General features: G+C 62.0%; 3 protein-coding genes and 1 long non-coding RNA gene across 8 annotated transcripts; 2 read left to right on the top strand and 2 right to left on the bottom strand.

The window, feature by feature from the left end:
* Positions 1-18: 18 nt before the first annotated feature.
* LOC132416085 (uncharacterized) lies at positions 19-4,796 on the bottom strand. 4 transcript variants are annotated; one of them, XR_009517459.2, is made up of 4 exons: positions 4,680-4,796; positions 3,589-3,794; positions 1,488-3,376; positions 19-906 (listed from the first exon to the last, which is right to left on the bottom strand). It is a non-coding gene; the product is annotated as an uncharacterized lncRNA (long non-coding RNA). The 4 variants fall into 4 exon arrangements; XR_011246301.1 differs by having other exon boundaries at positions 1,502-3,376; XR_009517461.1 differs by lacking the exon at positions 19-906 and having other exon boundaries at positions 1,041-3,376; positions 4,554-4,691.
* A 184-nt stretch (positions 4,797-4,980) lies between these two features.
* On the top strand, positions 4,981-10,685 carry MVD (mevalonate diphosphate decarboxylase). The gene is made up of 10 exons (XM_059999120.1): positions 4,981-5,099; positions 6,024-6,094; positions 6,487-6,601; positions 6,886-7,032; positions 7,803-8,002; positions 8,091-8,165; positions 8,263-8,481; positions 8,641-8,756; positions 9,551-9,659; positions 10,004-10,685. Exons 1-10 carry the CDS (start codon positions 5,030-5,032, stop codon positions 10,082-10,084), a joined length of 1,203 nt encoding a protein of 400 aa, XP_059855103.1. The 5' UTR covers positions 4,981-5,029; the 3' UTR covers positions 10,085-10,685.
* Positions 10,686-11,570: 885 nt separating this feature from the next.
* On the top strand, positions 11,571-18,979 carry CYBA (cytochrome b-245 alpha chain). Its single transcript, XM_059999144.1, has 6 exons — positions 11,571-11,705; positions 15,041-15,110; positions 15,599-15,673; positions 15,891-15,974; positions 16,496-16,577; positions 18,551-18,979. The coding sequence occupies exons 1-6, from the start codon at positions 11,648-11,650 to the stop codon at positions 18,758-18,760; spliced, it is 579 nt and encodes a 192-aa protein (XP_059855127.1). The 5' UTR covers positions 11,571-11,647; the 3' UTR covers positions 18,761-18,979.
* A 1,693-nt stretch (positions 18,980-20,672) lies between these two features.
* Positions 20,673-22,766, bottom strand: IL17C (interleukin 17C). 2 transcript variants are annotated; one of them, XM_060001026.1, is made up of 3 exons: positions 22,708-22,766; positions 22,097-22,431; positions 20,673-21,663 (listed from the first exon to the last, which is right to left on the bottom strand). In XM_060001026.1, exons 1-3 carry the CDS (start codon positions 22,708-22,710, stop codon positions 21,402-21,404), a joined length of 600 nt encoding a protein of 199 aa, XP_059857009.1. In that variant the 5' UTR covers positions 22,711-22,766; the 3' UTR covers positions 20,673-21,401. The 2 variants fall into 2 exon arrangements, with proteins under 2 accessions (XP_059857009.1, XP_059857008.1); XM_060001025.1 differs by having other exon boundaries at positions 22,097-22,710.
* Positions 22,767-26,599: the final 3,833 nt, after the last annotated feature.

Genomic DNA, 26,599 nt, shown 5'->3' with positions numbered 1-26,599 from the left:
CAACTAAGACCCAGCACAGCCAAATCAATCAATAAATATTAAAAAAAAAAGACACAGCAGCATTATTCACAATGGTCAAGAGGTGGAAGCAGCCCAGCGTCCACGGATGGATGAATAAAGTGTGGTCCATCTGTACAACGGAACGTCGCTCGGCAATAAAAAGGAAGGAAACCATGACGCTCGCCACACAGGTGAACCCTGAGGACACGATGCACAGTGAAATAAACTAGACACAAAAAGGCAGGTCCTATATGATTCCACTGACATGGGGACCGAAAGGAGTCAAAGTCAGAGTGACAGAAAGTAGATGGTGGCTGTGAGGGCCGGGGAGTCGGCGTTTATTGGGGACAGAGTCTCAGTTTAAGAGGGTGAGAACGTTCTGGAGGCGGACGGTGGTGACGGCTGCACCGCAGTGTGAACGCTCTTAGAACTGAACGCTCAAACCCGGTTAAAAGGGACGTTGTGTGTCATGTGTATTTTACCACTGTAGAAAAATACCAACAAAATCAAAAGAAGACGTTGCGGCCTGAAAATTCTCTGAGATGCACACCTCCGTGTCCGTGTCACTTGCTCGTTTTCTAGCGCTGCTCTGGATCCGCCACAGCAAAGGCAGGTCGCGGCGGCCGAGCTGGAAGAGGCAGGAAGCCAATTGTGTTTGCCACCCAGTCTTCTGCAGAAAAGCCTCGAGCCAGTGCCGGGACCCACGGAGACGGGCTCGCTGTGCGGGCGCAGGGTCAGAGTCCTGGGCCTGTAGAGGTCGCCGAGTTCAAGCCCTTCAAGATGAGAAGCCCCATGGGACTCCAGAAGGTGACGGAGAGGACAATGAGAAACGAGGCGCGCAGTGAAATCCGGGGCACTGGCCCTTCTCGCTCTGAATGGGTGCTGCCGCCGGGCTGCTGGCTTGGCCTGGAGGAGAGAGGAGCTCCTCCTATGTTCTCCCGCTCAGTGGCTCCCACCGCCTCCACTGCCAGAACGTCCCCCCCACCAGCGCCGCTTCGACCCCCCCGGCTCCGCCCCCCCCCCGGACTCCTCTTCCGTCCGCTTGCCCTGGACCACACCGTCTGCATCGCCCACGTGTACCACCTCGCGGTGGAGTCCACCTGCACCTCATCACCCCTGCAATGGCACCTTCTCTGTAAGTAGCGAATCCTCGCCCACCAAGGTAATCTCCCCCGGGACAGGAGACTCCCTCCCTTTCCATCTCCCACTGCCTCACTCCCTGGTGTTTCACACGTCCCCGGTTCCAGAGTAACCTCGCTGCTGAGGATCTCCAGAGTGGACTGAATTGAAACGAAAGGGCAATAAAGAAAGATCTACGTACAGACACATATCATCTTTTCAAGTCACCTCCCATCCACTAAGTCCCTTCAGGGAGCACTGCCCTGCTGTAGGAAACACGCTCTCTGCGGCTTCGAAAGTTACCCCCACGCTGGGTTGGCCTGACTGCAGGGCCTCTGTGCACTGTGTTATCTGTCTTTATTACTCACGGGGTGGTCCTCACCCAGCAGCTTCTGCCGTCGACACCTGGGGCGCTGGCTACACAGGCAGACTCCCAGGCCTCCTGACTCAGAACCTGCATTGCGGCACCCTCCCTGGGTGACGGGTACGCACGCCAACGTTTGGGATACGCCATCCCACATGCTCTCTCGTCAACACTGAGAAATCACCACCAATAAAAGGAAACCTGGGAATGCACATGAAACCGCAATGAGACACCAGGTCACACTTCACAGCCCTTGGGATGGCTACCACAGAAAAAGAACGAAAAAAAGAACAAGGGTCAGCGGGGACACAGAGAAACGGGAAGCTCGTGACTGCTGGCGGGGATGTAAAATGGTGCAGGCGCGGGGAGAACAGTCTGGAGGTTCCTCAAAACATTAAACACAGAACTACCACATGAGCCAGCAATCCTACCACTGGGCAATTCTACCCAAAAGAACTGAAAGCAGGAACTCGAAGGGATGTTTGACACCCACGTTCACAGCAGCATTCCTCACAACAGCCAACAGGCAGAAGCACCACAGAAATCCACTGATGGATAAATGGATAAGCAATGGTCCGTCCACACAACGGAATAGTATTACTCAGCCTTAAAAAGGAAGGAAATCCTGGCACCTGCTACCGCGTGGATGGACCCTGAGGACATTATGCTCAGTGACATAAGCCAGACACAGAGGGACAAATCCTATAGGATTCCACTTACACGAGGCCCCTGGAGTGGACACATTCAGACACAGAGAGTAGAAGGGTGGCTGCCAGGGGCTGGAGGAGGGGTGGGCAGTCAGCATTCAGTGGGGACAGACTCTCAGTTTGGGAAGGTCAGAGAGCTCTGGAGACGGTGGTGGTGATGGCCGCACAGCAACGTGAGTGCCCTTATTGCCACTGAACTGCACACTTGAAAACGGTTAAGATGGTAAATTTTACGTTACGTACATTTCACCACATTAAAAAAAAAAAGCTTTGAAACAAGACAGGAAATCTGAGGACTATGGGAGATGCTCCAGGCTTCGCCGTCGCCCCTCGACCTTGACAGTTCAAGCTGACTCCGTTTTCCCTGCACCTACCACCGTGCCTGTGAAACACGTTTGAACGGAGCAAATCAGAACGTGTGGACGTGGGTCTTAAAGTTTCTCCGTCTGGTTTCTCACCCTCACCATGACCCAACAGGCATTAACCCACACCTCTCTGACAAAAAAAAAAAAAAGAAATGAAAAGAAAATAGAGGCCCTATGATGAGTTTATCTTATACACACATGGAGACTGACCGTTCAGGAGACCTGGGGCTCACGGTGTCAGCCTGGGGGTCTACGTCCAGCCCTCCTTCAGGGGGCTTGTTTGTTCAAGGTTCCCCACTACATAAGGGGCCCTTTGCCCACATGCACACAGTCAGGCATTTATGCCTATACGTTCAACCGTGAACATGGTTTACACCTTCGTAACACTGAGAACATTTAACTGTATGGGGGAGGAAGGACTGTGGTGGGGCTGGAAGAGAATTCCTCATTCCTACTTAGTGGTAATCAACAGACACCATCGAAAACGGAAATAAAGGAAAGAGAGAAAGAAAGAGGGAAAAGCAGCAGATTATTTAGAAACACGGAGAAATATAAGAGATTTAAAAGTGGCCGCCTTTGGTGAGCTGGAACCTGGGCGGGGGGTAGAGAAGGGGATCTGATAATTCACTCTCTAAATCACGTCCATGTAGTACTGTCTCCGTCTGTCCCAAACACCACCACAGGCTGGCAGCTTAAACAACTACCACTGAGCTCTCACAGTTCTGGAGGCTGGAAGTCCAAGGTCAAGGTGCTGGCAGATTCAGTGTCTGGTGAGAGCCCCTTCCAGGTTCCCGGGTGGTGTCTTCCTGCTGTTTCCTCACCTGGAAGAAGGGGTGAGGGGTCCCTTTTATGAGGGCTCCATCCCCATGACCTCATCACCCCCAGAGGCCCCCCTCCTAACGCCATCACACTGGGGGGTTAGGTTTCAACATACGAATCTGGGGTGACATTCACTCTACGGTAAATACTTAAATTATAAACCATAAAACTGAAGTTACCCAGGTGATGTAGGGTGGAGCACCTAGCGCAATACCTGGCGCAAAACAGATGTGTCATGAACGTCTGTGCCGTCCCTCACGTCACTACCACGGCAGAGCGTAAATCACTGAGGTTCACGGGTGACCCTTCTTCTGTGGCTCAGAGAACACACGGCGACCGCTGGCCAGAGCAATCCACCAGCAACTCTTCAAAAAGGTTTCAGTGGCTTTGCATGAAACCGAAAAGCGATTCCAAGAAAACCTTAAAATAACCACCATCAGAAACACAGCTGTAAACGGCAGTGAGATACCATTTTTCACGCGTCAGGCAGAGGGGGGGCCGCCGTGCCGGGGAAGGTTCGGGCTCCCTTACTTTTGTGGCTGGGCTTCAATGATCAATGGAGCTTCCAGAGGGAGCTTGCCAAGAGCTATCAACATTACTTTAGGCACATCCTGCTGGGCCCAGCAATGCCGATTCCAGGGATTCCTCCCACAGAAGACCTCACACTTGGACAAAAAAGCAGCTTGTGTCCAAACATTGGTAACAACCCGACTGTCAACCAACAGGGGACACGGTGGACAAGTTATGGCAAGTCTAGATCATCGGGGATGACCTCCAAGAAACACTGAAGGGGAAGAAAGCTATTTGCTGATACTTTCAGGAACGGAACTGGGGGGGGCAGCCTCCAGAGTGGGAGAATTTATATCACATACTCCTATCTTCACTGACACCTGAATCATTTTAAAACTAAAAATAAATTTTTACAAAGGGAAGGGGGCAATTGGGAGTTACTGTGTAAGGAATACAGTTCCAGTTTAAGAAAATGAGAACGTTCCGGAGGTGGAGGGTGGGGATGGTTGCCCAGCGATAGAAAGATACTTAATGCCACAGAACTGCACGCTTAAAAGTGGTCAAAATGGTACATTTTACAGCAACAAAAGAGTCAACATAAATGTGGCAACCCATTTCAACCAGGAAAAAAGAATCCTTGCTTAAAATGGGAGCGGGGTTTGAAAGCACCTATCTCCGAAGGAGCTCCTCCCTTAGCAGACCGCCACCCAGGAACTGGTCGCCCAGGGGGTGGGGAGTGTATGGGAACCCCGGGCGACGGGGCCCGCGTCCTGCCGAGCTGAGTTCAGCTTTCACCTCGAGCCTTCCACCTCAGGGACCCGCGCGCTCCCGGTAGGGCCGCCGCCACGCGCCTGCGCACACCCCGCGCCTGCGCAGAGCCGGCGCCTGCGCGGACACCCCGTTGGGACAGATCCCCGCGCCTGCGCAGAGCCGGAGCGCGTCCGCTGGCCAGCGGGGGCGGGCTCAGCTTCGGCAGTCCATCGTCCGATCCCGCTCATTGGCTGAGAAGTGGAGCGTGGACAGGGCCCGCCGCTGATTGGGCGGCACGCGAGCAGGTGGGGCGACGCGGACCAATCGTGGGGCTGGCTGCGGCGCGGGTCGGAAAGGCCTGCTGCCGGGAGCTGGGATCGCGCTGTTTTTCGGCCATGGCCTCGGAGAAGCGGCTCGAGGTGGTGACCTGCACCGCGCCGGTCAACATCGCGGTCATCAAGTACTGTGAGTGGCGGGCCTCGGGGCCCGGGATGTGGGGGCCTTGCGTACGGGGAAACTGAGGCTCGGAGGGGCCGGTTTGGGCGGTGGACCGGGTCCTCCGCCCGCGGCAGGTGGACTGGGCCCTCGTCTGGATGAGATTGTGTGTCCGCGTGCAGGTATGAGGACCCGCCGCGCCCTCCATCTGGCAGGGCAGTGCGATCGCGGAGCTGGGCACCACCTGCAGCCGGGACACCTGGGGGCACTGTCCTTACGGGACGTCCGTCCCCGCGGGGCTAGACAGCGGGAGACACAGTCCATACAGAACGCGCGTCCCCGCGGGGGCTTGGCTCCCATGGTCACGCCCACTCTGCCACCTCGACCTGCTCTCCGTGTCTGTCTGGTTCTGGTCTCAGGAATGCTCTTGGGATTCGCTCTCCTTGCTCACTAGTGCAGCACCTGTGCCTAACAATGGATTTGAAATTTTGGACTTTCTGGAAGGTTTCCTGTGTTTGCTGTGATATGACAGGAGTGGAAGTGCTCAGCGGAAGTGGGGGGAATGCTGTCTCTAGGGTGTACGAACAGGGAGATTTGAAGAGTTTTCAGTAACTGGGGCTCCCGTTTGGGAGGAAAAGGCAAGGGCCTTATAATCAGAGCACTCAGCACGGCTATTTGTTGAATGAGTGAAAGAAGCAGTGAAGCAAGGGGTCCAGCACTGCTCTCGGGAGCTAAGTGAAGTGGGGGAGCAATCCAGGAGGGCTTCCTGAAGGTGGGGGCACAGCAGGAAGAGGACTTAGATTGTACAGTGAGAGAGCTAGGTCCAGGCAGCTGGAGAGCTGTGGGGTGGCAGTGGGGGTGGGGAGGGGTGGGGCGTTGGTGGGCGGGAGCAACAGTGCGCCAGTCTGCTGGGCTGGGACACTGACTGGCTTTGCCGTGGGCCATGTGTTCCAGGGGGAAAGCGAGACGAGGAGCTGATCCTGCCCATCAACTCCTCTCTGAGCGTCACGTTGCACCAGGATCAGGTGAGCCTGGGCTGGCGATACACACCGAAAAAATATCTACAAAACCTTTGTTTACAGGTGGTGGCGGTAAATCCCCAGCCAACAAACGCTGCTCGACCCATCACCCGCTGTGAGGAGTGCTCAGCGCACAGGCATGCACATGCCTGGCCCCCTCCTAGGAGGTCCCTGCCCTGCATTCTCTGCCAGGAGATGGGAGTATGGGCCGTGCCTTGGGTAGTAGACGCCCATGGGGTGTTCCCACTGCCTGAGTCCGGCCCGCCTTGGCCTTCACCTCCAGCAAAGCCACTGCCCTGAGTGGGCGCCCAGGAGGGACCAGGGCCGGAAAGGCCCCTGCAGAGAGGGGTGCTTGGCCGATGCCCGCCACCCAGGAGGCCCTGCACTTTCTTTCCCAGTTAAAAACCACCACAACGGCCGCCATCAGCAGGGACTTCACAGAGGACCGGATTTGGCTAAATGGCCGGGAAGAGGACGTGGGGCAACCGCGCCTCCAGGCCTGCCTGAGGGAGAGTGAGTGGGGGCCCCGGGGATGCTGGGGTCAGGCCAGGCCCGCTCCTTCCCCTGTGCCCCTTCCTCGTGCTGGGCGGGTCCGAGTGCACAGAAGGCGCTGCCGCCGCCACCCCCCACCCCACCCCCCGTACCTCCCCCACGCCCCAGGGGCCGCGGACGCCCGTCAGCACAGCTGGGTCTGGGCCTGGGGCCTGGGATCTCCCGAGAAGGAGGTCTGCATGTGGAGCTCAGACAGAGGCCGGTCCCACCATGCTTACCCATGGCGCTGTCTTCTGTCCCTGCAGTCCGTCGCCTGGCCCGCAAGCGGAGGAGCGACGGCCACGAGGACCCGCTGCCCCTCAGCCTCAGCTACAAGGTGCACGTGGCCTCGGTGAACAACTTCCCCACGGCCGCGGGCCTGGCCTCCTCAGCGGCAGGCTACGCCTGCCTAGGTGGGTGCCCGGGATGGGTCCCAGTGCTGTGCCCCAGGCGTAGGGCCGTGGCCTCGGCTGTGCAATATGTCTGAATGCTGAGCTCCGTGTATAGGACCGTGTGCGTGACAGAACGCTCCTCAAACTGGCTTAAACTAAGTGGGGATGATTACGTAGCAGAATCCCAAGGGCTGTGGCCAGCTCCAGGCTCTCAGACGGCCTACTGGGAACCCATCTCTCCCTCTGAATCTCTGCTCTGCCCTCCTCTCTGTTGGCTCACTCTCCAGCAGGGACCCCCACCCCCAAGCTGGGGGCAAAGGCACTTACCACAGAGGTGGGCAGTTGAGTCACGTCCTCCATGTAGCCTAAGACCAGTGAGCCAGGCTGCACTGGGGGCAGACGGCCTGCCTCGTGGACCCCGAGGTCCGCATCCTGGCATCAGACCCTTGACCAGTTCTGGCCCTATGCCCAGCGCTGCCAGCAGCCCCAGGCGTGCATGCACACTTTTTGCCCTCCGTGCTTGGGCCCTGCCTCAGTCAGCACCCCTCAGGGCTTTTCAGAGAAGCTTTCTCTGGCCCCTCGGCACACAGGCCTCCCAGTCCCCAGGGGGCTTCCCCTCCCGCCAGAGCCCCCTGCGGAGGCTGAGTGCGTGAGCATGTGGGTGCTGGATGCCAGCCGTGGAGCTGGGGGCCGAGCCTCCTTCCCCCAGGTGCCCCCCTCCCGTGGCACTGAGCACAGGCCGGCGCCCCTCCAGCCTGTCTGAGCCTCCCCGCCCCCATCACTGCCTGCAGCCTACGCCCTGGCCCGGGTCTATGGCGTGGAGAGCGACCTGTCGGAAGTGGCCCGCAGGGGCTCGGGCAGCGCCTGCCGCAGCCTGTACGGCGGCTTCGTGGAGTGGCAGATGGGGGAGCGGGCCGACGGGAAGGACAGCATCGCCCGTCAGGTGGCCCCCGAGTCACACTGGCCGGAACTCCGTGTCCTCATCCTCGTGGTGAGCTGGAGGGCCAAGCTGGGGGCGGGAGGGCCTCCGCAGCTCCCGGGGCCGTGGGCGTGGCGCACACCTCCCTCCCTCGCCACAGGTGAGCACCGAGAAGAAGCCGACGGGCAGCACGGCGGGCATGCAGACCAGCGTGGAGACCAGCGCCCTGCTCAGGGTGAGGCCGCGGCCGGCTGGGCGGGTGGCTCCCGGGGCGCTTGGAAGCCGGGCCCCGTGGCTCTGCTCGGCTCACAGAGAGGCCGCCTGCCTTGCAGTTCCGGGCTGAGGCGCTGGTGCCGGCACGCATGGCCGAGATGACCCACTGCGTCAGGGAGCGCGACTTCCAGGCCTTCGGCCAGTTGACCATGAAGGACAGCAACCAGTTCCACGCCACCTGCATGGACACCTTCCCGCCCATCTCCTACCTCAACGACACGTCCCGGCGCATCATTCAGCTGGCGCACTGCTTCAACGCGCACCACGGGCAGACCAAGGCAGGGGCGGGCGGGGCGCCCCGGGCCGCGAGCCCTCCTCCGGGGGCCGCATCTCCCTCTCGGTCTCGTTTTGGTTGCGCGGCCCCCCACCCTTGTCTCGAGCGGGTGGCCAGCAGGCACCGGGAGCTGGTCTGAGCCGGTCTGACCTCGTGGTTCCAGGTGGCGTACACATTTGACGCGGGCGCCAACGCTGTGATCTTCACCCTGGACGACACTGTGGCTGAGTTTGTGGCTGCCGTGAGGCACAGCTTCCCCCCTGAGTTGAACGGAGACAAGTGAGTTGTGGGTCCCCTCCCGGGAGGCCATAGCAGGCGGGGACCCATGGGACCGCAGGCGGTGTGTCCCACATGTGCCTCTTTGTGACCGCGGGCGCTACTCCCCTCGGTCCAGCCCCGGGGGCGCGCACGTGCCGCCCGCATCTCCTGTGACGGCGGGGCGTCTGGATTTCTTCCTCGCCGCTGTTTAAGGGACCCAGTTCTCAGTGAGGGGACGCCTGCCCGTGAGGGGCACGGGAAGTGTGGGTGGGGCCCTTTGATCTGCCACCCAGAGGGGGCGGTGCCACTTCTGGTGGGAAGAGCCGGGTGCTACCTTCCACACCACGTGGGACCGGCCCCACGACCGAGGACTTGTCGCCCTGGTCACCCTAGGGGTGGTTCGTAGGTTTAACACCAACCGAGCGTCAGCTGAGGCCTTTGCTTCCTAAGCTGTGTCCCCCAACGGGCGCAGCAGCAGCCGTGGGCCAGGGTGAGAGGCGGCAGCAAAGCCTCGCGGAGCTTTCCCGAAACCCTCCCCTCAGCAACGGCGCCAGGCCCTCGGCCTTCCCGCGCGGCGTCTGTGTGCCTGGTCAGTGCTCGTGACGTCAAGCCACCATTTAACCGCTCTGCGGTGTACAGCCCGGGGCGTTAAGAACGTGCTGGGCACCCTCGTCCGTCAGCCCCAGAGGCCCCGCCTCCGTCGATAGTCACGACCCCCCCGCCCCCAGCCGCCGCTGCGTGTTCCGTCCTGGATCTGCCTGTTCTGCACATGCCCCATCCCTGCCCTCCCCGTCCAGTGCTGCCTTGTCTCCTAGGTTTCTGAAGGGGCTGCCCGTGGAGCCTGTCCCGCTCTCGGATGAGCTTAAGGCTGCGCTGGGTACGGACCCCACCCCCGGCGGCATCAAATACATCATTGCCACTCAGGTGAGTCCTGGCCGCGCACCGCACGTGCCCTGCGGGCTCAGGCCCAGGCTGAGGGGAGGGGAGGGTGGGTCTGGAATGTGGGGACCCCCAGAACAGATCAGGGTCCCTACTCGGGTGGCAGGGCCGGGCTTTCCGCCACATCCATCCAATTCCCAGACCTGTGACCTGTGCGCCCAGGCCTTGGCCTCTACCGTCCACCCCAGGTCTGCCCGGAGGGGCCGAGGCTGTGCTGGAGGATTGGGCCCTGGGCCCGGCGTCACCAACAGGGTGTTATCTGACCGGCACTTCCTGGAAGGAAGTCGCTCCCTGTCACCTGCCCTGACGTTGATTCCTCACCCCCCTAGGTGGGACCCGGGCCTCAAGTCCTGGATGACCCTGGCGCTCACCTCCTGGGTCCCGATGGTCTGCCGAAGGCAGCCGCCTGACCGCCTCCTCAACGGAGCCGTGGCCGCCGCTGGGAGAAGAGGCCGCTTTGCTGGGACTGGGAACCGGGTGTGGCGGCTGCCCGGCCGTGCTTGTTGGGATTTGTGCGTGGCCGCCTGGCTCCGGGCTGTGGCCGAGTTGGACAGTGGGACGACGCCTGCAGGTGCCCAGGCGGTCAGGAGCGGGGCCGCCAGGTGCCTCACCTTTCCCCGACCTGCGCCCAGCACCTTGCTGAGATGGGAGCCTGGTTCCGGATCCAAGCACTGGGGGACCGAGCCGGCCAGTGGGGAGCTGCCGGCGCATCGCCAATAAAGGGCTCTGGCCCTGAACTCGGGGGTCACTCCCACTGCCCCCAACAGCAGCTTGACCACTGGAGATGACGGCGTGTCAGGGGTCCCCCCTCGGAGCTGGAGCACGGGCCACCGCACAGGGTGCGACCTCAGGACACCCCCGTGAAGTGCTCCGCCTGGCCCTGGGCCCAGGCCCCCGAGTGGGTACAGGGTGTCTTCACAGAAAGACCAGTGTTGTGTCTGTGGGGACCGGGGAGCAGCGCCAAGGCCGCAGTAAAGGCAGTTCGACGAGCATGCTTTCTCCTGGTCCAGGCAGAGCTCACCGAGGGGGCTGGGAGGGTGCGGCGGGAGATGGGGCTGGGACTCGACTTCTGCCCCCAGCTCGCCCTCTGTTGCCCAGCCACATATGGGGTGCTCAGCTGACCCTGCCCCATGGCCATGGCCACCACCGTGGTGGACGTGGTCACTCAGGCTGACGGGCTGGGGACGCGGTTTGGGCCTGGCTCTAAGCTCCGTCCAGGAAGGGAGGTGGGAAGCGGCTTTGCGGGCAGGAGCCCCTACTCAGCCCGAAGCTGTGGGTCTGCGACCAGAGCCCTCGCTCCAAGTGAGCTTCTCCATTCCTCTGAGCTGAGCGACCTCCCCTTTCGCACCCTCCCCATTGTCCTAACCAGCTGGGGGAGGAAGGGGAGGGATCTGAGCGCTCTGACCTTGACCCTGAAGGGGGGTCAGAGGAGGGAGGTGAGAGGACTGCCCAGCACCCCTGCACTCCGGATTTTCCCAGAAGCCTCCCACACTCTCAGCACCACCCCTCCCAAATTAGCCTCTGAGCAAAGGGTTGCCTGCAGAGGCCACACCTGTCCACACCCGCGCTAGCCCAGATGAGGGCCAGATGAGGCGGAGGCTGGGCCTGCGCTGACACGAGGCTCAGGGGTCCTGGCTGGAAGCCCCGCCCCCACTCGAGTCCACCGCGGCCGAGCTGGCTGGGTCTGCACGGGGGAAGGCCTGGGCCGGCTGGGTAGGGCCCCTTCCTGAGCTCCAGGTCCCAGGCTCTCGTGGCGGGGGTGGCGGACGAGGCTCCTGGGAGCACCGGGACCCCACCTGCCCCCAGGCCTGCCTGCCACCTGGGGAACCGGGGCTGGGGCGGGGCCAGCGGCGGGGCGGGGCCGGGCGGCGCCGGAACTCGGGGAACTCGGGGGACTCGGGGCGGGAGGCAGGCGGAGCTCTGGGGACGCGGGATCCGAAGTGCCTTAGCCGTGTCCGAGCCGGGTTGCCACCATGGGGCAGATCGAGTGGGCCATGTGGGCCAACGAGCAGGCGCTGGCGTCCGGCCTGAGTGAGTGGGGGGCTGCCGCGCTGGGGGCGGGTCTGCAGAGGGCGGCTGCGCCTGGGGTGAGGGGTGCCGCGGCAGTCCAGGCTGGAGCCCGGGCTGGGGAAGCGGGGGCCTGGAGGCCTCAGGCTATGGCCGAGGAAAGGGGGAGGGGCAGGCTGGAGAGGGGGCGGGAGAGGGTCCTGAGGAGCCAGAGACCCTGGGCTGCAGGCCAGGAAGTGGGAACTGAGGCCTGGGGGTGGGGGCCCCGAGACTGGAGACTCCAGCGGCAAGGAGTCTGGGGGCCTGTGTTGGGAGCAGGCAGCAGCCTCCTAGTGGAGCCTTGGAGCTGGGGAAGGGGATCCGGGGCCCTCCTGCCCCTGCAGACCCGTGCACACCCCCACCCCATCCTCTGTCCCTTCACTCTTCCACCACCCCCCCCACCCCCCACCCCGTCACAAGAGGAAGTTACAGTCGGGGGAAGAAGCGTTAGCCCCCGGTGGTTTCCGGAGAGTCACTGCCCAGCAGGGTTGGGAAAACCTGGCCTGACCCACCCCTGCCTGGACTGGCCCCTCCTGCCCCGGGGGTCCTGGGGTGTGGAGGTGGGCTCCTTCTGCCTCCTGGCCTTGAACTTGGCCCATGGGGGGGCGACGGCTCTGTCTCTGGGGCCCAGGCCTGAGTCTGCTCAGAAGGCCATTGCACAAGGCGGCTGGAAACAGCCATGTGACCTCCTCCCACCCAGCTCCCTGCGGCTGCTTCTGGGGAGGGACGGCGCCGTCACCCCGCCGCCCTGCGCTCATGGGGCGGAAGCCCGTGCTGTAAAGACGCAGGAACCTCTCAGGAGGCGGCGAGGCGTGAAGCAAGAAGAAGCCGCTCACGGCTCTGCCCCTCCCAGGAAGGCCCCACACCTAGTCCGAGTGGGCGGGTGGGAGGACTGGGGGATACGGTGATGAGGAGGGTCTCAGCCCACCCCCGCTTACCTGGGACCCACCCCGAGGCCCCCACGCCCATCCTGGGGACTGGAGGAGCCGGCAGAGCTGGGTGCGGAGGGGAGCATTGTAAGGTTGCGTTCTGGGAGGTGGGCAGCTTTGGGGCACCAGCCCCAAGATTTGTGCCCAGGCAGACAGGCCCCCTTCTGGCGTCTCAGTGGCTGAGAACTCAGTGGGTCAGTACCTGGCTCTCCTCACTTCTGCCCAGAGCTGTGGTCTCCCCCCCCCCCACCCCCCCTGCAATGACTATGGCTCAGCTTCCTCCACCATCAGAAGGGTCGGTTTGTCAGAAGTTCCCCCTTTTGGCTCCAAATTCCTCCTTTTGCTGACTTTTCCTCCTGATTCAGTACTAACTCCAGCCCTCCGGGCTGACCAGGCCAGGCCCGACGAGCGGCCCAGCAGCCCGTGCGCCCTTTTTATTGTAGAAAGTCCCATCTAATCAGACCATGTCCCCTCCAATTCCGACCTCTCCACCCCTGGCCCTCTAGTCCTCTGGGGCCCACCCACCCTGGCCTTTGCGGAAGCGGCTTCGGAGAAGTCTTTCCAGAGCGCACAGCCTGACGTAGCCAGCACCTCTGCCCACGTTCACCTTGCTCACCACTAGCTGAAGTTTCCGTCCCCATCGTGAGACCACAGCCCCATGGGAGCTGAGGCTCTTGCTGGTGATAGAGGCCCAGGCCAAGGAAGTTACACCCCCAGGTCGAGTGGCCATGGTGCTGCCTGAAGGCAGGGGAGATGTCGCTTCCCTCCTGCAGCTCAGGGAGGCGCCGGCAGCACAGCAAGCGTGAACATGAACGTAGCTGAGCCTGACACCTGCGGAAGATGATGAGCGTTCAGGGGCCGAAGGGAGGGGCGCCAGGAGTCAGGGCTTTTACCCGGTGAGATTCTGAGGCCAGAGTCGGGAAGAAACAGACCAAAAGATCATCCCCCGCAAGGAACTGTGCCATCTGCCACTGGAGCCTGGACGAAGAAAGTCTCGAACAAGACAAAACCGCTGGAAACTCAGGCCTGTACTGCGCATGGGGTGGGGGGGGGGGGGGCTGCCACAGGGCCCACTGACCAGGAAGTTCAGGTCACCGGAAAGAACTACTGAAGGATGTGCTACCGCGAGAGCGAAGCTGGGTCCAGAGAGAAGGACGGCAACGCCAGCGTGAAGACAGTGGCTGTAAATCATTAATAACCGTGGGTAGTTTGGGGTGAGACTGAAGTTAAACCTTCTAAAGTCCACATGCGGTTCAGGAAGAGGAATTTTAAAATTAAAGTTTGATCAAGTCAGCAGAAGGCAGAAGAAGCAACAGAAAAGCTACCTCAAGAGAAAACACAAGAGAGCGAAGTAAGTTACCTGCAAGCACAGTCGATAAAAGGTGTTAAATTCACTCAGATTGCTTAAACCATAAAGAATCTAGCTCTATCGGCTTATTCATTACAGCCCACGACCAGAAGCAACTGACACGTCCCAAAGACAGGAGAATGGATAAATACATCGTGGCGGATTCACACAGTAGGAAACTACCCAACAAGACAAAGAGTGAGCTGGAGCTCCATGCAAACCACCGCAGGAAGGGCCTGGACAAACCTTCAGTTCGGCAAAAAAGGGCCCTCGGGGAACTTTCTGGGGTGGCGGGAATCTTGATTCGGGTGGAGATCACGTAGGGGGTCACACATGTAAAAAGTCTGTGCACTTTATGTAATCGTTATACCTCAATAAATGACTGGAAATCCTGGGGACAGCTGGTGGTGACGGTGTCAAAACAATGTGAATGTGCTTCACGGCACTGAGCTGTTCACTGATTTTACCGCAATAGAAAAGAAAAAGATTACTGGGGAGGAAAGACAGAGATACGCTTGCTCGCGGCAGGTGCACACAGGGCTGCAGGTAAAGGGCTGGAGAGACCAAGTCCACTCAGAACTGCATGAGACAAAACACATGAATGGGGGCGTCCAGGACACCCCCAGCCGGGAGAGAACGTCCACGCAGCCGGTACAGAGTCAGCAACCAACAGTGCAGTCTTTAAATGCATCGAGCAAACACTCAGCGTGTTGAGGGTCAGGGGCCTGGGGAGTGTGTCCAGGCTGGAGCCCAGGCCTTTCCTCTCCCACACATCCCTCAGCAGCTCCTCAGGCCCCTCCCTGGCTCGAATGCTGCTTCCCAGGGGAAGGCGTCCCGACCCCCATGCCTACGGCCATTCCCCATCACCGGCCAGGGGCTGCACCCACCTGGGTCCCCTTCCTGGGCTAACATGGTGGCAGACAGAGGGCAGCTCTGTGGTGCACTGGTGGCCCCTCTGGGGGAGGGGGAGCACAGGGGCGCGGCCGGAGCCCCTGCAGGCATGGGGTGGGGCACCTGCTAACCTGCTTCTCCTCTGTCCACAGTCCTCATCACCGGGGGCATTGTGGCCACGGCCGGCCAGTTTGCCCAGTGGTACCTGGGCGCATACTCCATGTATCCTCCCGCTGCACATCCCAGGTCGGGGTGGGGGGATAGAGATGCCGCTGCCCCTGGAAGGCAGGAGGGGCTCATAGGAGGGAGGTGACAGACCACCGGGCTGGGCCCTGGCGGGGTGGGAGGTGTCAGTGCCCCCTGAGGGTGGCACTGAGGCCTCGGGAATGCTCGGGATCCCCTCCACACCCCCGTCTATCGGCCACCCTCCCTAGCCGGCCGGGCCTATCCACGAGGGGACCGGGTCCCCCCTTCCCCCCACCAGCCCAGCTGTTACAGGCTCTCTGGAGGCCAAGGCAGGCATGGGGGGAGGGAGGGCACAGGACAGCAAAGGAGGCAGCAAAGTGGCCAGAGCTATGGGAATCCCGTCCAGCTGTTTCCCAGCTGCATGACCTCAGGCAGCGGCCGCACCTCTCTCTTTTCTCATCAGCAAAGGGGGCTCACTGCGGCCCCTCAGGCTGAGCTGGGCTCTTCCTTAACCGCAGCTTCAGAGCGGCAGGTGTGTTGATCTGCCTGCTAGAGTACCCGCGGGGTAAGAGGAGCAAGGGCTCCACCATGGAGAGGTGGTGAGTGTCCCTGCCCTGCCCTGGCGGCCTCCCCAGGAGCCGTAACCACGCGGGAGCCTGGTCCTGTCCCCAGCGCCAGCCCACTGGGTGTCTGCCCAGCCGCTGAGCCCCTGGGCCCCTGGGCCCCTGGGAGGAAGAGCCGGGCGCTCTGGGCCGGGGTGGGCGGTGGGTGTGCTGAGCTGGACGCAGTCTGTCTCCCCTCCCTCCCTCTGCCTAGCGGACAGAAGTACCTGACCAGAGCGGTGAAGGTGTTCGGGCCCCTCACCAGCAATTACTACATCCGGGCCTTCCTTCACCTTGGGTGAGTCTCTGCCCACTTGGGATCACCAGCACCGCCAGCAGAGGACTGCTGGGGTCAAGTTAGGCCCCTCCCGGGCTCTGCCAGAGGTTCCCTAAACCTGTATCTGTCATTACTTACAAGGTGATGATTCACCCCAGCCTGGTAGCTTAAGTCAGGAATAATCAGTGTTCTGGGGTTGACTGGGCTCAGCTGGGCGGTTCTGCTCAGCCGTCCCACAATGAGTCTGGTGGTCGCCACCGGGGAGACCGCCACGCGCAGCGCCCCTGCGGCTGCTTGGGCCTCCTGCCTGGGTGGCGGCTGGGGGCCCAGCGCCCTGCCCCTATGTCTGCCCGGTTTGCCCTGTGCAAACCAGGCAGAGAACAGCTCCGGGGCCGAAGTTAGAAGCCCAGCCTGGGCAGCAGTGGGCATCCCCTCCGCTCAAGGTCCTGGGGGCTTTGTCCTGAGATCCTGTGGTCTCTGACCAAGGCCTGGGGCTGCAGACCCCCCTTCTGACTGTCTTCCGTCCTCCACCCCCTCCCCAGGCTGTCGGTACCTGCCGGCTTCCTGCTCGCCACCATCCTGGGCACAGCCTGCTTGGCCATCGCAAGCGGCATCTACCTGCTGGTGAGTAGCGTCCTCCGTGGTCAGCCCCGCCGGTCCTTGACAGCCTTGGCCCCGTGGCTGGCCCTGCAGGCCGAGCCCGTGTCCTTGCTCACGTCGTGGGGACAGTTCCAATGTAGCCTCCATTCTGGCCCATCTAACGTGCTGGCCGTTCCCCTACGTCCTCTGTAACCTGCGCTGCAGCCCTGCGCGGTGGGAGGTGGGGCCCCCACTTCACAGACAAGCGGCGGAAGCTCAGAGAGGGGACGTGGCTGGCCCAGGTCACACGGCCGGCAGGCCCGGCCTGGACTGGGATCCGCTGCTCAAAGGTTTCTCATCCAGTTCGGGATGCCGTCAGGAGCTCGTGAGCAGGGCAGATGCCATGTGCAAAACCTTTGGGGCTGGGTTTGCCTGGAGTCCAGGTTCGTCAAGGGGCCCCTTGTCAGTGAGGCTGGACAGGGCAGGGGGCGGTAGGGATGGGGCGGGGGCCCCACCAGGCGCAGGCTGCCGGACGCTCGCTGTTCTCCTGCGCGTGGTGCCCCTGACCCTCCGAGCCGCGGTTCCAGCCCCACCACGGCCACCAGCTTCAGTCAGGCCGACAGGGCCTGATGATTTCGACTTGATTGCTCCGCTGATGACGAGCTGGCCGCCGCCTCATTCGCTTCAGCTGTCTCAGTGCTTCTGCGCTGCCTGGTCAGACCTTTTGCCCATTTTCCTATGGGGGTTTTGTCTTTTTCTTGTTAGTTTGCAGGAGTGTCATGTGTATTTTAATTGTGAATCCTTTGTAAGTTTTAGCCACTGTGGGTACTTCCTCCTTCTCTATTAAGGATCTAACTTTGTCCGTGAATTCTTCACTGAGCAGAAGTCTGTCTGTCTAATATATTTATTTGCTGTATAGTTTGTGCTTTTTAAAAATGGCTTTTCCTGCCCCTATGCCATATTTTCCTCCATTCTTTTCCTTCAACTTTCTAGTTTTACCTTCTGGGATAGAGTGTTCTAGTTTTTTTTGTTTTTTTTTTTCTCTTAATTAATTTATTTTTTGGCTGCGTCGGGTCTTCGTTGCTGCACACGGGCTTCCTGTAGTTGCAGAGAGCGGGGGCTACTCTTTGTTGTGGCTCACAGGCTCTAGGCGTGCGGGCTTCAGTAGTTGTGGTTCACGGGCTTTAGTAGTCGTGGCACGAGGGCTCAGTAGTTGTGGCACGAGGGCTCTAGAGCGCAGGCTCAGTAGTTGTGGTGCACGTGCTTAGTTGCTCCGTGGCATGTGGAATCTTGCCAGACCAGGGCCCGAACCCGTGTCCCCTGCATTGGCAGGCGGATTCTTAACCACTGCGCCACCAGGGAAGCCCCAGTGTTCTAGTTTTTAACTTAGCAGGCGTGATTCTAGAAATTCACTTTATTCTTATGCTTCATAAAGTCTATGCTGTCACATATTTTTTGTATCAACTAATGTATTAGGGGAGACAAAATGAAAGATACACGTTCTCAGGTCCACTTGGCCTCTGGCCCTGGAGTCTGCATTTCAGCAAATTCCCTGGGCTGTGCACTCTTCCTCCTCAACACACCTGGGTCCCTGGCCTCCGTGGCCACCCTCCTGGGCCTCTCCCCACCCGCCTCCCCCAGAGCTGCCGGCCTCAGTTCAGCATCATGGCCACCCAGGCCTGGGCTTCTGTCCTGCTCCTGGCCCTTAGTCCCTGGGAAGAAGGCTGGTCTTGGGCTGTGTACCTGGAAGCTGCCTCCAGGGGATCTTTCAGGAGCCCCGGGGTTCAGCACCCCTTGCCCTTGTGGGGCCCCTTGTGTTGTGGTGAAATAGCTAGGTTCTGACTGTGTGGCCTCAGGCCCATCAAATAACCTCTCTGAGCTCCAGTCCCCTCAGGTCTCACTGAATTCGGTCGTGTCCTGGCTTCTGGCGGGGGTGGGGGAGCGCAGGGGCGGGGAGGCCGTATGGCGGGGCGGGGCGGCCTGGGAGGACCCCAGCCCAGCCCCTCCATGTCCTGCAGGCGGCTATCCATGGGGAGCACTGGACCCCCATCGAGACCAAGCCCAAGGAGCGGCCGCAGGTGGGGGGCACCATCAAGCAGCCACCCAGCAACCCCCCGCCCCGGCCACCAGCCGAGGCCCGCAAGAAGCCGAGTGAGGAGGAGGTGGCAGGGGTCCCTGGGGGTGGCCCCCAGGAAAACCCCATGCCGGTGACTGATGAGGTCGTGTGACCAGGGCCTCGAGCCACTCCCGTCCCGCCAAAGCTTCGAGGGCTTCTCCTGCAGACGGGTGGGGGTGGGCAGCCCCCAGCCCAGGGCACCCCCTTTTCTGCAGACTCCTTCAGGTTCACCGGCAACAGGGCTGTCATCTTCCTCACTGGCACTGGGATCTCAGTGCATCGCCTGTTCCATGAAACACGTATCTGGAATTCCAACTGTCTGTGTTTCTACGCTGGAAAAGAACGTCTCAGGTCTGGGGGGAGGGTGTGTGTGTCCCCCCAGCTCCCTGACCTGCTAGGACTCACCTGCTGCAGCACCCCTCGGACCACCCTGGGGCCAGTGTGCCGTGGGCAAGGTGCCCACTTGGGACTTCCGCCCCAGCCAGGTCGCCAAAATCGTTAGCAAACCAAACTCGGGTCTGCTCAGCCCTGCACAGCAAAGCCAGTCTGCTGACACGCGCTGTGGTGAAGGCAGGCGCAGGGTTTACTGCGGGCACCAGCAAGGAGTCCGGGCAGCTCCTGCTCAAAAGCCCCCAACTCCCTGGTGGCTTTCAGGGAAAGGCTTTTAAAGACAGAGGGAGGGAGGGAGGGAGCGTGGGGGAGTCATCAGCGGGTGAGTGAACCCAAAGTGGGTTCGGTTAACACGTACACACCCACACACCATACATGCCCCCGCGCACACACCGCACACACACCACAGTAGCCATGGCGGGCCCAGGAGCCCCTGTGGCCCCGAAGCTTTGCCTGGCTTCAGCTCACACCCCAGCCTGGGAAGCCCCTTCCTTCCCCGGCACCCACTCCCCCGAAGTCTGGAAAAGCCCTTAAATCGCTCGCCTCCTGCTCTCACACTTTCAGAGCTGGGGGTCTCTAGGGACCTCTGGCCTGGAGGGCACACTGCCTGTCAGCCAACACTCTTCGTCTTCAGCATAAATCCAGTCGGCCCACCGTTCCTCCGCCCCCACTCCCAGACCACTCCCAGCACTGCCCTGTCCCGCCCGGTGCCCGGCTCGGAGCCCACAGGCTCCCATAGCCCAGGACGGACACTGTCTCCGGCCCCCGCCCGCACCTGCTGTGGCCCTTGTCACCCCGTCCACTGGGCTCCAGCCACACTGCCCCCCGGGCACAGGCAGGCCACCTTCTCAGCCTCTGCACAGGCCATCCCCTCTGCCTGGAGCACTGGGCCCCGGATGGCCACTCAGGTGGTGCCCAGGTGGCCACCACTGCAGCCCCTCTCCCTTCCCTTGTCCCTTCACCACCAACCGGCCCAGGGCTTCGCTGATGGGGCCGTGGTGGTCGGTCACCCACGGGGCAGGTGGGGAGCTATCCATTTTGTTCACAGCTCTGATCCCGGTCCTGGGCACAGGGCAGAAACTCTGTAAGTGCTGATTGAAGACTCCTTCCAAGCTCAAGATAAAGGTTACCTCCTCCGGGTAGCCTTCTGAGACCCCTCCCCTCTTCCTGGGCCTTACACACAGTAGGTGTCAATCAGCAGGTGAAAGTGGCAGGGGGGTGCAGACAACTGCCCTGCAGCCCCACAGCCCTTAGAGCTGACGTGCGTCACAGGTGTGGGGACTGAGGCTCCAAAGCGGGCATCGTAGCTGATCGAGAACTGCTGAGGCCACGCACTCCTGGGCCCCTAAACTCATTGCCCCAAAACGTGCTCTGAGCCAGGACCTTCTGTCGTGATAGGTCAGGTGGTTCTCAGGTGGCTGGCTGGGTGCCTGAGCTGGGAGGTGCCCGTTAGCTCGGCTGCCCCTCGTCTGGCAGGTCACCCGTGGTGGACAGAAGCCCAAGGGGGTTTCCAGAGCTGCCTGGGCCTCTGCTGGGGTTGGGGGAGCATGACTCAGCCAGGCTACAGAGACATGTCCCCCTGAGCGGACCCCCGGGAAGTCACCCCAGGACACCTGTCCATGGGGTAGGGAGGTAGTCCCCAGGGGCCACACCCACGTCTGTGGGGAGAGGGCTGGGCTTTGGGAATGAGTCCCATCGCCAGACCCGGGAGCTACTGCATGGCCAGTGGGGCACACCTGGGCTCCACTCTGTTAAAACATAACCCCGCCCTGGGTGCACCTGGGTCCACGCATAGACCTTCCTAGAAGGACACACCACGATCTGGGCCAGCGGCTGCCCCTGGGGGACCAGCTGGGTGTTAACGACCAGGCAGCGTAGAGGGTGAGAGAGTGGCTTCACCCACTGCCCTCTGTGCCAGCCAGTGTTGTGCTCTGAGGTACTGTTTAGCCGTGAGACAACGCGTATTCACGTGTAAAATAAATAGCTGTTTTAGAAACACAGGGGTGCTTGTTCCTCCCGGGGGGCTGGGGTGAGGGGAGCCCAGGAGGCCAGGAAGTGGAGGTGGCCATCAGAACACCTTTTCCCTTTTCTGTAGGTGTTTTAGCAAGTTCCAGAAGAGTGAGAATGTTCCTTCTAGCCCAGCTGTTTCTGTCAAAGGATAAACTGCCTCTCTAGCTGGGGGCTGCCCAGCACAGGGTCATCCCCCAGGCACCGGGGGCTGGGCCCTTCCCAGGCCAGGTCTCAAAGCAGAGGCCTGGAGCCTCGGTACCCGCCCAGGGCCCCAGGGGGCACATAAATACCCGATAAATACACATAAATAGGAGGGGCGCCCCTGGAGGCCAGTCCAGGAGCCGAGCCAGTGATCACCGGGCCGACCTGGGCAGGACACAGGTGCAGCCCACGGGCACTCGGATGAACTCGGTGTGGAAGGTGAAGGCCCCGGGCGTGGGCACCCCCGCCGCATCCCGGGAGCAGGGCCGACGGCGCAGCACCAGGAGGCTCTGGACCAGCGGCACCGAGTTGAGCGCAGCCGTCTCGCGGCCTGTCTTGGCGCTGATGCAGCCCCGGCACAGGCACTCGGCGAAGGCCAGCTTCTGGGGGTAGCGGCTCTCGTCCGTGTCCACGCTGAGGGACAGGCGGGGTGTAAGCGAGCCCGGGCGGGCGCCCCCTTCCCTGCCCGCGGCTGCCCCATGCTCTCAGGGCGGCTCCGGGCCGCAGGGTGGGAGGTATGGGGCGCTGGGAGGGCTTGGCACGCAGCTGGTGCCCAGGAAGTGAGACTGTGCGTGTGCCCCACGGCCCTCCCAGAGCCCAGAAGCCCCCCTCTCTCCCTGCCAGTCCCAGCCCCACCCCTGCAAGAACTCAAATGGGGGCCCCCCAAATTTTCCCGGGGGACCCTGGTGTCTGAGGTCTGGGCTGAGGTCTGAGACACTGGGCGAGGACCAGCTCGCGGGGGAGCCTTGACCTCCCAGTGGTGGGGCGGGCCGGCCGGAGGTCAGCAGGTGAGAGCGCTGAGGCTCGGGGGGCCCAGGGGCCCGTGCCCAGAGAGGCCCGCTCTCACCGGTATCTCCAGGGCGAGATGGAGCGCTGGTGGACGTCAGCTTCCAGCACCTCCTCGGGCTGCAGCACGGGGCACTGGTTCCCGGCCGGCGATCCCGCGTGCCGGCCCCTGCGGCCCGCCGCCTCCAAGCTGGACGCCAGCGCCACCGGCAACGCCTGCTCCCACTTGGCCGCTCGAGCCAGCAGGTGGGGAGGGGTGTGGCCCAGGGGCAGCTCCGCCGCCGAGTAGCAGCGCGGGGTCCCGGCTGTGTGGGTGCGGGCCCCTGGCCGGAGTGGGGGGCTGTGGAGAGCCAGGCTGGTGGGCGGCCAGAGCAGGAGCAGGAGGACACGGAGCGGCTGGTGGACCAGGCGGTGGGGGGTCAGCGGCGCCCCGGGGAGGGGCCCCGCCCTGCCCGCAGCGGGCTCTGCTCCCTGTGGAAAGCGGGCAGGGGGACGTAGCCTCCCTCTACAGGTCGGGAAACGGAGGCCCGGGGGGGTCTGGGCTCCTGGCTCCCTTTTGCCCCCAGATTTGGGCGGCTTCCTGGACCCTGCCGCCACGTCCTCAGCCTGGGTGTCGGGCGGCAGGCCGGGCGGCACCGTCCAGGCTGGAGGGCGGGGAGAGGAGCGGCTCACCATCGCAGCGGGGGCTGGGTTCCGGGCTCCGCGGCGGCGCACCTGGCAGTCGCGGCGTACCCGTGGCTGCCCTGGCTGCAGCCGGCTTGCGGCGCCCTTTATACCCCGGGCCACGCCTGGGGAAAATCCGGCACCCTCCCTCCTCGGGAAGGGCCTGGCCTTGCTTCCTCCTCCCCTCCCCTCCAGGACAGGGTGGACCCAGTCGCCCTCCTCTCCCCCATCTCCAGGGACCCTACCCCAGGCCAAGCACTTGCCGATGGGGCTCAGAACGGTCTTTCCCGTGTGACAGGAACTCTCGAACCTTCTCCAAGTGCCAAGTCCTAACCCCTTGTACGTTTTTGCTGTCTGGACCTGGTGACCTGAGGCGAGAGCGTGCTCACTTTGCGCCACTGCCCAGTCCTCCCCCAGGGCTGATTCTCCCGTCCCCTCCTCCTGCCACGTGGGGAGGTTCCAGAAGGGACCGGGCGGCTGGGGGCCAGCGAGCCCCTTCAGGATTCTCTGCTGGGCTTCTGTGGTTTCAGTCAACAGAAGTGCAAGTGTGAGGTGGAGGGGGTGGCAATGCCCTGGAACCTTTAAAGGGCAGGGTGCCCTAAGCAGCTTTCTAAGGAGGCCCCCGGAGCCCACCTGCACCAACTCCGTGCTGCTGGTGAGGGTGCTGGGGTGCCTTCATTACCCTACAAGGGAGACGGTTTAGGGCCAGATCCTGCCAAGTTTTGAACGCTGAGGTTTGGATGCCATGCTGGCGAGGGCCTCTCGAATCAGGATAAAATGTCCCGCTGAGGAGGGCCTGGGCGTGCAGGATGGAGTCAACCTGCCTTCCGGGTTTCCTCACCTGCCGGCAGGAGCCAGAATGTCCACCACCAAGGGGCCCGTCTGACACTGGAGGCGCAGACTCGGTGGACAGGAGGACCCCTGAGAGGGGCATGGAGAAGGCAGTGGGACGCCGGGGCCCTCCCGGCCTCGGTCTGGAGGAAATGTTCCCACAGCGGGCATCGTGTCACGGCTGTTCTCCCAGCTTCTTTCTGACCGATGGATGGACAGACACATTGAGGCCCCAGGGCTGCTCCTGCCTACCACACCCCTGCCCGTGGCCATCCACCCTCTGCTTGCACACCTCCTGCGGCAGGGAGCTCACCACCTGTATTCATCTCCTGGGGCGGCCATAACAAAGTGCCCCAAAATGGGGGGCTTAAAACAACAGACGTTTATTCTCTCACAGTCTGGAAGCCAGAAGCCCCAAGTCAAAGTGTCAGCAGGGCTGGTTCCTTCTGGGGTCTCTGAGAGGGAATCCTTGCTGCCTCTCCCAGCCTCTGGCGGCTCCTGGCAATCCTTGGGGCCCCGGGCCGTAAACGCACCAGTGCAGCCTCTGCCTCACTCCCACATGGCCTCTCCCCATGTGTGTCTCTTGTCTCTGTACCTTCTACAGACATTCACCTACCCAGGGTGATCTCATCAAGAGCCTGACCTTAAGCACAGCTGCAGACCCTTCTCCCAGATAAAGGCACATTCTTCCCAGGCACTGGGGCTAGGCCCTCAACATAGGCTAGGCCCTCAACATAGTTTTGGGGGACACAATTGAGCCCCTTCCACCTTCCACCAGGACAGATGCTCAGGTCCAGAGAAAGACCCTTCTTAGGCTGAGGTGAGGCCCGCCTTATTGCAGGGCACCCAGGGCCTCAGAAATCCCAGTCCCTCCTGCCTCGGCCCCAAAGGTAGTGTGATCCCCTCCAGGGCAGGGACACCGTGCAGTGGACCTGCCCTGTCCCCAGGCGTGGAGCTGCCCTCGCAGAGTGAGGGGAGGGGGCACCCATGCCTGGCACTGGCCCCTGGGGGGGGAATCCAAGGGGAAGTGTCCTTGCCTTCGTGGGGCTGGGGTCCCCCGCAAAGGATCTTCAGAAGTGAAAGGCTCAGGGGTCCCTACGCCAAGGGGCTGAGCTTCAGCATTTTCTATGTCTTTGGGTGGGCAAGGCGGGGACAAACCCCGGGGCCGGGCCTCGCGCCTCCTTCCTCACTACAAGCTCGAGCTGTTTTGTGTGCATTGGTGGCCCGCCCGGCGTCAGAGTCCCCGGCACCCACGGAAGGACAGGGCGGAGCCCAGCAGTGCCTCATTCCTGCGGGCGGCTGAGGCAAGCACACCGGTACAGGGTTAGGCAATACTGGAAAGGCAGCTGCAGGAGGAAGGCTGGAGGGCGTCCTGGAGGAGGTGCCCTGGATGGCTCCGCCCCTCAAAGCACAACCACCACATCTCTGCCCCCAGACCACACCCATTCGACCAAGTTCCCAAGTCCCCCTGTCTGGAGAGATGCAGAAAGGGGACGGAGGGGCACAGAGAGGGGGTGGTGGTGGATGGAGGTAGGGGAGGAGGGATGGATGGAGACAGGCACAGAGATCTAGGGAGACTCAGACAAATGCAGAGACCACAGATGGAAGGCGGGGCAGAGAGAAAAGGACAGAGCCAGGGCAGGAAGGCAGAAACACAGGAACCACAGGGACACTCACCAGGGCCAGTCCCTCAGTGCCTCTGGGGTGGCCCTGCCTGTGGCTCGGAGCCCGAGCAGCCCAAGCGGGCCTGGGCTGGGGACGTGGCCTGCAGGAGGGGTTTGCTCCAGGCCCTGCCAGCTCCAGGCTCGAAGTTCTCCCCCGTCCTAGAGGGAAGCCCAGTGGCAGGCCGCAGTCCCGTCTGAAGTGGGGGTGGCAATACCCTCTCCCCCTTCCCTCCTGTGGCGTGGCCTTTTCGACCATGGGGCCCCAGGCAGTCCTGCCCACAGTCAACCTAGGACACAGCCCAGTTTTCTCGTGCTCCCCAAACTTTGCACTGTCGGGAACGACCCCTTCGCCTCACGCTTGTCCACGGCCCCTCAAGGGTGGCTGCCGGAGGCAGGGGTCCCTGCCCGCTGACCCAGGGCCTGAGCCCCCTCCCGCCCAGCTCCTCCTCCCGGTGGGGGCTGACGGGCCCGCAGGGGCTGAGGCGCTGGCTGAGCCGTCACGGGGGGAGCTGGACGGTTGGCAGAGAGCGAGAGGAGGGTGGAGGCCCAGGCCTTGAGGGAACCGGGGGCACAGGGCTGGCGCTGCGGGGAGGGGGCTGGCAGCGGCTGTAAGTCACCAGCAGGCGTACGAAACCCACAGGAACTTGATTTTCACTGAACTGAGCTGCCCACTAGTTCAATGTACTCACTCATGACGCTGGAGACGCCACTTCACATTTGAGTTAGGAAAGTTACACACTGAAAAAATGAAATCTTTTTTTTTCACCCGTTCAAGAGCGAGAGGAGGAGAGACGGGCACACTAGAAGCTGGAGGGTGCCTTGGCCTGGGGAGGGCGGCCCGAGGGGTGTGGCTCCCCTTCCCTCAAGACGAGGAGGGTTAGTATGAGAAAACTCAGAAGGGCCGAGGCTGGGCTTTCTGCCTGTGCTTTACACTCGGGGAAAGCACACCAGAGTTTCCCCCGAGGAGGCCAGCTGCAGGGCAGCACTGGCGCAGCAGACAGGGGAAGGCATGAGGGGCCGGGGCAGGCCTGGCCTGAGCTGGGAGAGGAAGGGTGAGGTGCAGCTGGGTCACAGTTCAGGAACAGGGAGCAATGCGTGCAAAGGCCCGGGGTGGGAAGGAGGAATGCAAACAGGCAGGGGAGGGGCTCTGTCGGGGTCTGCAGCTGTGGAGGAGGAGGGCTGGAGGGAGGGGCAGGGGTCAGTAGGCAGAAAAGAAGCTTGAGGAACTGGGAATCACTCCCACCTTTGCATATTAACCGCCTGGCAGGGCCTCAGCCCTCACGTCCCCTGGGGGGCAAAGATGCTGAGAACCCATTATAGCACAGAGCCTCCCTTTTCCCACACGCCTGGCCTGGACTGTTCTTTCCACTAGACCTGGGGGAGAGCTGGCTCGGGGTGTGACTCTC

Source organism: Delphinus delphis, chromosome 20 (assembly GCF_949987515.2).
Source record: "Delphinus delphis chromosome 20, mDelDel1.2, whole genome shotgun sequence".
NCBI classification, from domain to species: domain Eukaryota; kingdom Metazoa; phylum Chordata; class Mammalia; order Artiodactyla; family Delphinidae; genus Delphinus; species Delphinus delphis.
Note: the sequence above shows the minus strand (reverse complement) of the source record. Positions and strands in the feature narration are given on the sequence as shown.